This window comes from Misgurnus anguillicaudatus, chromosome 1 (genome assembly GCF_027580225.2).
Source record: "Misgurnus anguillicaudatus chromosome 1, ASM2758022v2, whole genome shotgun sequence".
NCBI classification, from domain to species: domain Eukaryota; kingdom Metazoa; phylum Chordata; class Actinopteri; order Cypriniformes; family Cobitidae; genus Misgurnus; species Misgurnus anguillicaudatus.
In genome coordinates, this window is record NC_073337.2 from 29,461,329 (window position 1) to 29,475,342 (window position 14,014).

At 36.2% G+C, this 14,014-nt stretch overlaps 1 protein-coding gene and 1 long non-coding RNA gene across 4 annotated transcripts in view; both read right to left on the reverse strand.

The window, feature by feature from the left end:
* Window positions 1-14,014, reverse strand: part of LOC141363659 (uncharacterized) — a 135,767-nt gene that overhangs the window by 80,720 nt on the left and 41,033 nt on the right. The window lies entirely within an intron of this gene.
* On the reverse strand, window positions 3,320-10,901 carry LOC129450955 (uncharacterized). 3 transcript variants are annotated; one of them, XM_073869285.1, is made up of 6 exons: window positions 10,631-10,901; window positions 8,318-8,341; window positions 7,808-8,227; window positions 6,508-6,666; window positions 6,299-6,394; window positions 3,320-4,915 (listed from the first exon to the last, which is right to left on the reverse strand). In XM_073869285.1, the coding sequence occupies exons 3-6, from the start codon at window positions 7,928-7,930 to the stop codon at window positions 4,616-4,618; spliced, it is 678 nt and encodes a 225-aa protein (XP_073725386.1). In that variant the 5' UTR covers window positions 7,931-8,227; window positions 8,318-8,341; window positions 10,631-10,901; the 3' UTR covers window positions 3,320-4,615. The 3 variants fall into 3 exon arrangements, with proteins under 3 accessions (XP_073725386.1, XP_073725385.1, XP_073725383.1); XM_073869284.1 differs by lacking the exon at window positions 10,631-10,901 and adding an exon at window positions 8,852-8,945; XM_073869282.1 differs by lacking the exon at window positions 10,631-10,901 and having other exon boundaries at window positions 8,318-8,934.

The window sequence follows — 14,014 nt, forward strand, 5'->3', positions numbered from 1 at the left end:
GTGGTTATTTCAGTTAAAGTTTCTCTTTTATCAGCTTGAATCAGTCGGTCCATTCTCCTCTGACCTCTAGCATCAACAGGGCATTTTTTGCCCACAGGACTGCCACATACTGGATGTTTTTCCCTTTTCACACCATTCTTAGAAGTGGTTGTGTGTGACAATCCCAGAGTATACACAGAGTTTTTACTGTTTTTGAATCAGTGGATGCTTCAGTGTTTTATAAGTTGTGTAAGAGTGCCACCTAGTGGATAATAGCGGAAATATAGATTGCCGTAAAAACTCATAATTGGCAGGGAAGCGATAACTTGTCAATGGTGGGTAAAAAGAGCAAAAAATTCAGACACGCTACAAAACATGGATTTCTTAGTATATTAACATTAGTAGAAAATAAAAATACTAAGATTTAATATCTTTATGACCTATTTCTGGCAAATATGTGCTTTGCGTTACTCACTAGATTACTTGTTAATTGTTTCATTCGCACAAATGAAAACAAATGATCTGCTTTATCACTACTGAAATGGTGGCACGATTGGCATTCTTCAGTCGAAAGAGAAAACGGATGAAAATGTAAACCTAAAAATAAACGGCTTCTCAGATTCTCAGATGCTTAAAACAAGAAAAACAAATCTGCCAAAGAGGTGAGACAAGTAAATTAAGTACTTAATTAAGTACTTTTTTTAACACAGTGGCAGACTGATTACATTTAAAGAGTAAACTCAAAATGAAAATGTTCTTCTTTTTAAAGTAAATGTATCTTGATTTGGGTATTTTCAAACATTTCTACTGGAAAAAACCCAAAGATATCGATTTTTTTGCAGTGCAAAAGGTGTGTGCGTGCTCCTAAACACCCCAAAGCATCTTCACGGCTAGAAAAAAATCCCTTCCTTCTATCCTACTTTGTTTCCACTTGTCAGATGTAGTTTGGCTGTGTGGGCAGTCTTAGCCCCATGTATAGGTATTGCCAGAAGAGCACATTGATCTCTAAAGCAACTGAGAGGTTCATATTTAATCTAATCAGTCTGGTAATTATGCCATAGCGGTGGACCCTTTCACTGTTTTGTCTTTAGCCATGAATAATGGAGAAGATTGGACTGGATGAACAGTGGTAAGGGAACATCAAATATCTCAGTGGAACCACTTGTCAGCCTGTATGCATGTATGCGTGACTGTGATTGACTCCTATGATGGTCCAGTGGGACCAATTAAAAACGAAAAAGGGAGAGGGTTCAGGAGGGCAGAGTTCGAGCTAATGCACTCACACGGCTTCTTTAACTAAAGCACAAATTGTAAAACGCATGGATGGGATTTTACACATGCACACGCACACACGCACAAGCACACACACACACACACACGCACGCACGCACGCACGAGCACACACAATATTTAGATGACTCATTTAGAGAATTCAAGTTGCATTGTAATTGGAAAAACAAAAGGCATGATCAAGTTGCACTACATTGCTAACCCAGATATTGTCTTTACACTGCAAAAAATGACTCTCTTACTTAGTATTTTCGTCTTGTTTTCAAAAGAAATATCTAAAAATTCTTAAATCAAGATGTATTTTCTTTATGAGCAAAATGACCCAAGAAAATAAGTCTAGTTTTTAGACAAAAAATATCAAATTTAAGTAATTTTGAAACAAGAAAAAAATCTGCCAATGGGGTAAGCAAAAACAATCTTGAACATTTTTCTTAAACACTAAATTCAAGAAATATTGAAGAAAATTTTGCTTACCCCATTGGCAGATTTTTTTGTTTAAATTTGATGTTTTTGGTCTATAAACTAGACTTATTTTCTTGGGTTGTTTTGCTCATCAAGAAAAAGCATCTTAATTTAAATTTTTGTAGATATTTTTACTGAAAACAAGACAAAAATACTAAAAAAAAAATTTGCAGTGCAGTGATGTTAACATGAGTTTTTGGACATATACTTAAAAAAAATCGTATTTCTTTTAACTTTTAAGCGTATAAAATGTTGTGAGGAATACCCATAATCCTTTGTGCCTGAATATTTTGATTATTTTTTACAGAATAAGAACTTTAACTACTTAAATATTTATTAATAAAATGTCATAAAGGTTTAAGCTCCTATATATAGTTGTTGTTTTGTTAAATGATAATTTTGTAAAGTCACCGTTTACTTACATAAACTCTCTGCATATTTTATTGTATTTCTCTCCACAGTACTAACAATTCATGTCAAAACACAGTTTTATGTGTGTTTCTGAATCAAGTTTTGTGTTGTTACACCATTTATAACACTAAAAGTAACTTGGTTAACTAAAGGGAGATGTTGGACAGAACAATTGATATTACAAATTATTTCAAATTAAATCAACTTACATTTTTAGAAAAATCTAACTTAATTGAGCAACTTTAGCAAACCCAATTTTGAGTTCACATTGCTTAATTTTCTTAGGGCAACAGACAATGTTTTAAGTAAATATAATACATCTGCTCCAAAACTTGATGAATTGGCAGCAGATGTTAGGGCACTAAAAATGCATTACTGACATAAAACCTGGCATGCTCCTAAACAAAAATAAAGTATTTTTTTATTGTGCACTTATTAATGTGCATTAATACTTGAGTTTCCCTTATTGAGATTATTTATAAATCACCTTTTCTATGTAAGTAGCCACAACCATTTCTGTGTGTGTTGGCTGTAATGCATCTGTATTTTCCTGACACTTTACTGTACACTCGAGACATTCAGCGCCATAATTAAGGCTACGGTTTAGCTGCAAGAGAAAGAAACATGAGAGGTCAAGGTTTCTAAACATAGTCCAGTGTGTCTGTAAGACTGGTTGCTTATGCTCACAAGAGACACAAAGTTCTTAATGACTTTGTGTTTGTGTGTGTATGTGTTTGTGTGTGATACACTGTAAAAAAAAAAATTGCTGCGAAAACGTAAAAAAGTGAGTCAACCTGATGCATTAAGACTTTTGCGTTGTCTCAATGTATTTTGAATAATTACAGATAGTAATAATAAGATGTTCAGCCAACTAACACTTGCTTGTTTTTGCAATTCTGATTTTCCTATTTTCCTAATTAAGATTTTTGTTTTACACCAATTACTGTTGTTCAGTTAATTTGCTTTTTTATGTTCTGTGGATGAAGAATTTTCAATTAGCAAAATTATTATGCATGTTAGCCAACTAACACTTGCTTGTTTATGCAATTCTGATTTTTAAATTTTCCTAATAATGATATTTATGTCACCGCAATTGCTGTTGTTCAGTTAATTAGCTTTTTTATGTTTTGTGGATGAGAAATGTTCAATTGGCAAAATAAAGACAGGTCAAAAACAATTCTTTTTAGCATCATTTATTTCAATTAGGAATTAGATGCTACACAACCCCAAACTCTTCACAACATTTAACTTTTTTTTAAAGTTGTGACACAGCAGCTGCACTTTAAAAAGTCTAGATCCCATCTTCAGTAGGAACTTAAATTTTGCATACACAAAGCATACAGACAATCACTTAACTGTAACAGCATAAAACTTGTATCAATTAAGGATTTTTGTTTTTATCCAACAATAAAATGTTTTTAATGTCTTGACATGTTCTATAATCTAAACCTTTTCAAATTACCACATTTAAACCAACATTTAAAACACTTATTTAAAAGGATAGTTCACCCAAAAATGAAAATTGTGTCATTTTCTTACTCCCATGTTGTTACAAACCTGTATAAATGTATTTGATTTGATGAACATAAGATATTTTGAGGAATGTTTGCAACAAAACAGATCATGAGCCCCATTCATTTCCAGAGTATTATTTTTTCCTACTATGAAAATTAATGAGGCTCATGAACGGTTTGGTTACAAACATTCCTCAAAGCATCTTTCTTCCTGTTCCTCAAAATGAAGACATTTGTAAAAAAAAAAAAAAATAAGAGTGCCAAAAATGTGACAATTTTCATTTTTGGATAAACTATCCCTTTAACAATTTCAATTTGAAACAACCAGTTATAAGAGCAGACATGCTTACTGCAACCACTAACCTGGTATGGTATGATGTAATACAAAATTACAATTATAAACACTTTGGGGCAGTTTCCCGGACAGGGATTAGCTTAATCCAGGACTTGGCCTTAGTTTAATTAGGAAATATAACTAGTTTTAACAAACATGCCTTACTTAAAACATTACCTGTGTGCATTTTGAGGCAAAACAAAGGGCACTGATGTATTTTAAGATATGTAAGTGCAAGTTGTTTTTAGTTTGGACAGCTCTTAAAAATGTTTTAGACTAGGAATAGTCTAATCCCTGTCCGGGAAACCACCCCAATAAGAACAGTCTGACATCTTATGACAAGCAAAAGAGATGCCACCTAAAAGAATCACGTTGTATCCAAGCTGCACTTTAGGTCTATTTACAAATGAAAGCCAAAAAGGATCCCAAAACACTGTTCTGATTTTCTTTACAACAGTTTGTTCTTCAGAGAAAGCACACGTTTGGTGCATTTGGAACAGTTTGACATCTGTAAAAAGAAATAGAGATGCCAACTAAGAATCCCCAGACCTTGTATCCAAGCGCACTTTAGGTCTTATAACAAATGAACATCAAAAAGAATCCAAAAACACTGTTCTAATTTTCTTTACAACAGTTTGTTCTTCAGAGAAAGTACACGTTTGGTGCATCCAGATCCCAGCTCCATGAAAACATTCTGAATGGTGTCAAAAGTGTACTTAAGAGCTTGAGGATAGGACATGTTTAATGCATACAGAAGGCCAAAAAGGTATGCAAGAGCAGTAGAAATATCTGGGAGATCTTTCAAAACGACGACCTGCTCCAACACAACAGCAATGTTTACAACCTCGGGTGACGGTCCCTGGGTCTCATCTTCCAAAACATACAGAATGCCAATAGACACTGCTTTTGCCCCATCTTCGGTGTCCTGTTACACAAACAATAATCTATTAGAACAAATATTTTGTAGTTGCATTCTATCCATAATAGACTATAAAAGTCAATAGTCATTAGGGCTGGGATGGTTGTAATTACCACCGAACCACCGCGGTGGTGGAGTGCAACCCACGGTCGGGAAGTGCGCACTGCGGTGGTGTGCATGTCACAAATTATGAAAAATATAAAGTATAATCTTGCCCAGTGAGATGTCTTAAGGTTAGCGTTAACGCAAACAGCCCGCAGACGCTGAGTTAATGCTCTATTTGCAAGGAAAGACAACTGATATCATTGATGACCTGCTGGCTTGGGAGCAGAACAATGAGGCAAGATATTGGCCATTTCTCAATTCAAAGACTGTAGCCTCCGGAGGTCGCATTTGCAAGCTGCATACGTCATCAAGATGTCTTATTTCATAACATTAACAATTATAAAGTTGTAAAAAAAATAAACCAGGCTTGATGACATGCAGCCTGCATATGCGACCTCCGAAGGCTGCAGCCTTTGAATTGAGAAACGGCTGTTCTGTCTTGGTCACTCAAAGTTGCGAAAAAGTATTGATTTGCGCTACCAGTTAACCCAAAAAAGGTTTCTCACTTGTTGTCTCATGAGTGTAAGTGCTACAATAAACACGCAGATATGCGCCGATCCCCTGGGTCCTCCGGGGCTCGGCCATTTCGTTGGCTGCTCGAGCCAAGTACATACGCACAGTTGCTTAACATTTACTTCACGTCGCGTCTAAAACCACACGGAAAACGTGACCGCGCTGCTTTCCCCCCTCTTCAAAACACCTTTTGTTGCTAAGTAACCTAAGCATTGCCTGACGCTGTGACGAGCACCCACCAGCAGAGAAAGAATTTCACACACACAATCTATAACCACTGCACCAAGAATGCCAATATGCAAAACTAACAGATTGAAGCTTTCATTTGTTCCTGCCTCAATAAAAATTCTGAACTCTACCAAAAAATAATGTCCACACTACATATTAGAACATCGTGTATACGCACTTTACATTTTAGATTTATTAATGGATGTGTTTTTGTTTATTATTATTATTATTATTAATGTTTGGGTTTATTTTATTGTCTGTTCAGAACAACACTGTAGCACCTTTGCCCAAGACAAATTTCCCTTCGGGAAAAATTTTTTTTAGTTTACCCTTTAACCTAACCTAACCACCTTGGTGGATTTGTGCATTACCACCGCAGTGGTAAAAAAACTGCCACTGTCACAGACCTAATAGTCATTAAACAGTCAACATTTGCAGACTGACAAATATAAGACTAGAACAAGTAAATATTCACTTTTTTTTTAAACAAACCTAATGAACAAAAATAATCAAATCTCAAAACTTTAAGCCTTTACTACTTACTTTGCATGTCTTGAACAGCTTGTTTAGGTCCTCTAGAAGAAACAAAGGCAGGCCTTTCAAAGCAGTAGTCCTTCTGTGATTAACAATATCTGTCATCTTAAAAACATACAGAGGTAACAACCAAGTAGCCAAAGTAAGAAAACGGTTCATATCAGACAACCTAATGTGAATAAACCTCCACGCCAGTTAAGTTATGAAACTAAACTTGCCCTTTCATCAAGTCTTTCTAGGAGCTGTTCCATATCCTCTCCAAATGCAGTTTTTCGAGCTCTGTATACTTTCAAGAGCTTTGGTGTAAATCGCTCCATTGCTGCCCTGAAGACATCAAGAAGGTCTTTATTCGTGATTCTGAAGAATTCCTCAGCAATCTGTTTATAACAAATACATTTTGTAGTAACGGTAACAAAACTTAAAGCATAAACCGGATAAAAAAAACATGTGTCTTAACTTGAAATACTATTCATGCAGAAACACTACTTCTTGTAGCAATACCAGCGTGAATCTAATGTCAATGTCCTTTAATACACCAGAAATGGCATTTACAGATAGTTAAAGTGTGTATTACATGTGGTGCCTTAAAGGGTTAGTTCACTCCAAAATGATATTTTTTTAATAAATCACTAAATCACTTGTCGTTCTAAAACACCAATTGATCCGATTGTCTTCAAAAATATCTAAAAATAATGTGTTCTGATGATAACCAGGAGGCTTTGGTCTGTCCGATTGACTTCAGTTTGTTTCACAATTTCCATCCCCCCCACAAAAAAGAAAAGGCATCGCAAAAAAAGGTCCATGTGCCATCAGTAGTTCAATAATAATATTATGAAGCAACAACAACACTTGTGCACAAAAAACAAAATAAGCAGTTTTATTCAACAATTTGTTCTCCAAGTCATTCAGTGCATGTTCACAAGCAGACTACAGTGCATGCTGCTGATGTAGTTGCCAGTGTACAGACAAAGAATATGCTGTCAAGTAATTTGTGGATTTATACTGGCCGTTTAAATGTTGTTTACAATGTTTGCATAACAGCTTAATTAAACAATACAACATTGGAAACTACATCAGCAGGTGACATCAGCAGCATACGCCATAGTCTGCTCGTGAACAGGCACTGAATAACTTTGAGAACAAATTGTCGCATAAAATTTCTCATTTTGTTTTCTTTGTGCACAAAAGTGTTCTCGTCACTTCATAATATTATTATTGAATGACTGATGGCACATGGACTTTTTTGGTGATGTCTTTTATTCTTTTCTGGAGAAAAGAATTGTGAAACAAACTGAAGTCAATCGGACAGACAGAAGCCTCACGGTGTTAATTAAAAATATCTAAAAATGTGGTCTGGAGACAATCAGATGTGTAAGTGATTTTTGATAAAATTATCATTTTGGGGTGAACTAACCCTTTAGGTAATAAAAAAATGTATGCGTTTCTAACAAATTTAGGATAATAAACACAAAATCATTCAAATTAGCCTTTTTAACAAAGAAAAACCAGACATATTACCTGTTCCTGGAGAAAAAGTGCAGGCCACCTCTGCTGCACGTCTACAACTATTGGTTGATCTTCTACCACTTCTTTTCTCCTAAGGGAAAAAGTTAATCCCATTTTTTCTCGTATGACCACCATGTTGCTTCTTGCCTTTTTTGTTTCATCAATCAATAAAAGTCTTTGTTCTTCAAGTGAAGCATCCGTGTGGTTGCATGGATGTTCCGGGAATATGCAAGACTGCTTTTTCACTGGGCAGTTCCGAGATGTCAGTCAGGCTGCAAAGGGCATTCCCAAAATCAGGGTCCTGAAATTGCAAGATGAACTGTCCTTGTAACTGCAGTTTCTCCTTCAGAATACTAATAAGGGACTCGAAAGACTGTGGCACTTCAAAAGTCGGGCATCAGTTGAAGAAATGACAACTTGCAGTAGTAAAGCCTGTAAAGCGAGAGGTAGACAGAGAAAGTTCTTTAACTAAAAATTACAATGATTTTTTCCCCAATTAAAAAAAAACACCTTTACACATACCATCAGGCAAGTATTTCCATAATCCTGGAAAATAGAAAAAAATGCATGAGTTACAACCTTATTTTAAAACACACAAAAAAATTGAAAATATATTGCACCCAAAATGGTAATATTATTCAGCTTTTTTAACTAATTTCAAACTGTTTAAAATCATGTTCACATGATAATAATCCAGTTCCAATTTATTTATTCTTTATTGTCTTACATTCACCAAGGAAACCAAATGGGTTAAGGTTTACTGCTTAAGGCAAAGTAGTCATTTGGTGATAACTAATTACAAGAGTGCTAACTATAGTGTGCATTGATACACAGAGACAAAATATATTGTCTGTACATTTTATATACTGATAATTAAGCAAGCATAGCAAATAGCACTGTAGTGTGTTCACCTTGGAACACAGCATGCTTCAGAGAAAAACATGTACAGAAAATTACCGTTTGGTGAAAATGTAAATAAATCCTATACCCAGTCATTGGTGAAATGTTTACAGGTTTCAGCAGATTTATAGTTTTGGTAATTGTTCATGTACATACCATAAACAAGAGTTTACAAGTTTAAGTACGAAGCTGGAGGAACAAATCCGACTTCTTTTCGCGAGTAGTCTTATTTATTACGTAGTCAGTGAATAGGGCTTGGGCGTCGTGACGTCATTACTTGTCGTGGCGGCCATGTTGGTTGCCTCCTTTACTGCTGCGCTCCATGCTGCGCTCTGTTTATACATACTTTCTCTCAATCGTGTGTCTTAATTTGATTAATTTGTCGTTATTTTTTCAACCATGGTAAACCGTTGCTGTATTAATAATAAAGTAAAACATTAAAAGTAATTTACATTAAAAATGACAGATAAGAACAAAACTTCATTATGTTTTATTCCATATCGTAAACCAAACATTAACCTCAACCCCTCAGTAATGTGTATACATGACATATAAATGACATTTATATATACGACAGTGAAGTATAACATCTGAATATTAATTTATATAGCTTAAGTCAACATTGAACATAAGGGAAATGTCCCGGTTTACTCGCCCAAAATACGGGAACATTTCAACATTCATCTTTCTGTTGCTATCCCTCTGCTGACAGCAAAAACTGCTGCATTAACTAAGCTAGTTGTGAAGCTAGGTCATACGTGACTTTGCTTACAGATTGGCGTGAAATCGTGCTCTTACAACAACCACGCTGTTATCTTAAATGACTCTTTTTTCATATGGATCCCAACCGTTAATAGTTCCGATTTTGTCCACATACCGGTCCCTGCTTCCCTGTTTAACGTATCCCAGTAAATTACACATACTTTTCCGGATTTTAACATCTTTTTTCTTTCTTTTAATTCTCCCAACTCTGCCGCTTCTCCTCGTTCAACTTGCTGTATGATTACATTCGCGAGGCCACCAACATGGCCGCCACGTCCCAGAATGCAACGCGGCGCCCAAGCCCTATTTACGATGCCTTCCGCTTCGGTCACACACACAACAAACCCACGTGATAGTCCGATAGTCGCATTTATCTCGAAGTTGTTAATGTAAACTGCTTTTTCCAGACTTTGGAAAGAGGTTGATTACGACGTGGGTTTCGTGTGATGTCGACAAGGCACAGGTACGACGGATAGATTGAATACATAATATGCATACAGCGCTGCGCAGACTGAACGGCGTATGACGTCAAAGTACAGCGAGAGCATACACAGCAGACTGTTCTAGAATCAGTATTGCCGGACAGCGTAGTAAAAGTCAAACACATCAGTGCCTCGCCTAACGGTAACAGACTGGATAACATTATAATAAAAAATCCGGTTTAACACTATGAAAAATATATTTAAATTCGTTAATACGGAGTACAACCACTTCCTCTTAAACATCACAATAGCACCACATTAAGACTTAACCTGTCCTGGACTATCAATAGCCTAACAAAAAGCCTTCAATATTAACTCTGGACATTTTTTGCTGAAACCATATTTTAATTAAGTACGCTAATATAACCGCGTAACGTTAATATATAACTTAATTTGCTTCGAGGTCCTGATTGGATTGCGTTATTGATTCCGAATCACTTGTTCATATTCAATTGCAATATTTAACGTTACATCTAATTTTAAATTTCAAAAATAAATATTAGTTTATGTCAACATTACAACTTGTATGATTTTAAAGTGAAAATGATAAATACCTGCCACAATAAGTCTTTATGAAAACTATGCTTTCACTGCGCAAACATATTTGCATCACTAATGAAAGACGTTGTTTGTAAAAAGAAAAAAACTTTTCATTTCAAGTGCTTAAAATTAATTAACGTTAATTACTCACCTGAAACTGTTTCTCCCCGCTCCAAGTCCAAAATGGCAGCCAGAAAACGTGGCGAGGCTGATAATGAGAAAGGAAACCCCGTAGATGCATGCGCGCGCAACTCAATTAAAAAATGAATGTTCATATAACTTGGTTAAGCACGTTGTTATAACATTTTGCTAAATATTGTTGGACTAGCATGGATTTTTACATAGACTCACAATATTCACAATTCCAATTATCTGTAACTAAAAAAAAACTGTTTTCTGAACAAACGGTCATTTTATTTTTTACAGTGATAGGGTATACGAAGTTGAAATTTGGGCTCTCTAATATTTTTTTACTTTCTACTCTAAAGAGAAATAAGAAATACTGACCAAAGAAGCCATGCGGAGGCTCTATACATCTTATATGTCAACACATGAATTGGAGGGGTATTACTGCTTAAAGGTGCCGTAGAATGTAAAAATGTATATACTTAGGCATAGATGAATATTAAGAATGAATAATAATCTCATATCATGAGCCTCAAACACCATTGTTTCCTCCTTCTTATGTAAACCTCACTGGAAAACAGACCAATCTCAACATAATACCAACTGTGATGTCACAGTCAAGATGTACACACCAACTGCGATGTCACAGTCAAGATGTACGCACCAACATTAAATTACAATGTTGTTACAATGGTACAAACAAAGTAGCGACTGCTGAGTTAGCGCTATATGCTAGTTAATGCTATATGCTAACGTTTAGGCTGACAGTTACTTTTTGCAGGTCCATACTTAAAAAGAAACACAAACTCACCACTCAGAAATGTCCATTAACAATCTCCAAACTATTGATTATTCATTAAACTCTGTATCGTCATCTGATACAGACTCAAACATAAGATCTGTTTACACACACACAGAGCTACTGAATGAGCTGCTCTGAGAAACAGCCAATCAGAGCAGAGCTCAACATTATTATTCATGACCCTTTCAAATAAGGTAATAATAGACCATTTCATTATAAAGGGTTGTAAATAGACTGAAAAAGTTTTCACGTCTACACAAAGCAATCATCTGGTTCTTTACTGTAATGAGCTTTACTTGATCGTGACCAAAAAGCTGATCTATCAATACTCTGTATCTGGACAACATGTCAAACTTAAATAAACCCAGAAAATGTTTATATTTGACCCAACAAACCCAGCAATTTGATCTAAAAGAACCCAGCTAAAGGACTCATTATAGTTTTGCATAGGCCATTACACATGCAGACCACTAGTAGGCAATATACACACATGTAACCCACAGTAGCAGTGCAACAGCTAAAGAAGAAGCAGCTTGTTGTGTATAATTTGAGAAAAACTGGCCCTGTCCTGATTGGCACACTCAGGACTTCCTCAGAGTCCACACTTTTTTGACATCATGTAGTGCAGACCTTAGGGACCCTTAACGCAAGTACACAAGGGCGCACCGGAGTTGTATTTTGGGACAGACTCGAGCATCACGCCAAAAATAGGAAGAGAAGTTCCCTATCAGTGTGAACTCCTTGTCTGATTCGTCTGATTGCTCTTTCGCAAGGACTTCTGGGTCGGTAAAGTGCGTGAAGCCTGCAGCAGTGCGGGCTTCGCCGAAGACCGCATCAAGGGTGCAAAGGGGGCGCTGATAAACACATTTCGGAGCGTAAAAATGACGGATGGCACACCGGACTCGTAGACTAAGCGAGCACGCGCAATTGAAGACCACCGAACGTCCACATGAAGTGCGCCATTTGGGACAGAGCCATAGTGTACATTTTCAGCAAGGTGCACGTTAGGCTACGCACAGCCTACACGTATGGGGTAGATCTTAAGCATGACTATAAATTACACTTAAGGTTGAATTAGGTTTTTGACCCAATGCTGGGTTGAAAATATCCCACCATGTGTATAGTGTACTATATGACTGTATTTACATTCTGTGATATTCTCAATTTGCCTGAATCTGAATGAAGTTAGCAGAAGGCCAAATGTGCCAGTTTAAAGTTTAACACCAGATTGTTTGTTAAATCAAAAGCTGCTGAATGTGCTCTCCATCCTTGTTTACACACATCAACTTACCAAATCAGCTTATTTGCATTGCTGTCGAGTGACGGCGTGTGTACATGCATGCAAAGTGAGAAGAATGTAAAGTAATTTCAGCACTAATAAACGGAAAGTGAGAAAAAGAGGAAAGATTGAGGAAAAAATACAAGAATGGGAAGAGGGAAAGAGGGGGAATAAAGAAAAAAGAATTATGGGACTCAATGGGTTGTTTTTTTTTCTTCAGATAAATGAGCTAAGGAATCAATAAGCAGAGCCCGGGGCCAAAGCAAATCAAACATAAATCCAGCACGCAGCGCACATATGCGGCTGACACAGTAACGTGTTTTTGGAGAGATCATGAATTTCACACGAATAGAAAGAGGAGTGTTTACTGCACACCAGAATGATACTTTGCTTTGAGAGATGTTGTATTCATCAGGGATTAAACAAACAACACTTTTATCCACCTATATCTCTGCCTGATATACAGCACTACTCATCTGCTCCAAAAACAACATTTACATATTGTGCTTCTCTTAAGATTATAGGGAAACACACTGTATAAAAACTGTATAACTTGTAGTTGTAATGCACTGTTAGTCGCACATATAAATGTACGTGGTACATCTCACGAGGTTTGATGATATAGTCACGTAATTTTTTATTCTTTTTTCGTGATATTATCACAAATTTACGAGTTTTTTTCGTGATCATATAACGAATTCCTGTTTTCGTGTGATTATCACGAATTGGTTACTCAACTGCTTTTTCCTATTTTTAAACCATTGTCACTTCGGTTTAGGGTTAGATTTGGTGCTTGCATTAGAATGTCACTTTATGTATTGGTTTATACTTTTATCTGATTTCATTCAGCAGCATAAAAGAATATCACGTCACGTGCTCATTTGAGCTATAATAAACGAAAATACCCGCGAGTCATCCCAACAAGTCGTTCAGCTCCTCAAAATGCGGGTTTTAAATGCATATAAACAATCACGATGAGAAATGTCTGAAAACTGTATTAAAGCAGAGATCAGGGAGCTCGTCAAATATCCACTCTGAAGCTGAAATCATTCACCAGCATTAGAACGGTGCGTCAAGCGCTCCTTTATAATCTTATCATAAACAAAAGTGCACGCGACTGGTTCTTGGAGGTAGAAATAATATACAATATGCAAACTTCAGATGCTGCGTGAGGGCGGGACTTTCAATAGGTCACGTGTCTTTCCGGGACCGTCACATGCCGGATAAACTTGGCAGTGTGAATAAAAAAAATTTTACTATTCCGGAAAAATCCAGGATTCATATGCCGTGTATTTTACGGAATTTGTGTGTGAAAAGGGCTTTAGTGT

Coding starts and splice junctions, on each gene's coding strand:
- LOC129450955 (XM_073869285.1), bottom strand. CDS start 7,930: ATGGTGGTCATACGAGAAAAAATGGGATTAACTTTTTCCCTTAGGAGA. Junction 6,395..6,507: donor TAGAAAGACTTGATGAAAGG/GCAAGTTTAGTT, acceptor TATGTTTTTAAG/ATGACAGATATTGTTAATCA. Junction 4,916..6,298: donor AGCTGTTCAAGACATGCAAA/GTAAGTAGTAAA, acceptor TTTGTGTAACAG/GACACCGAAGATGGGGCAAA.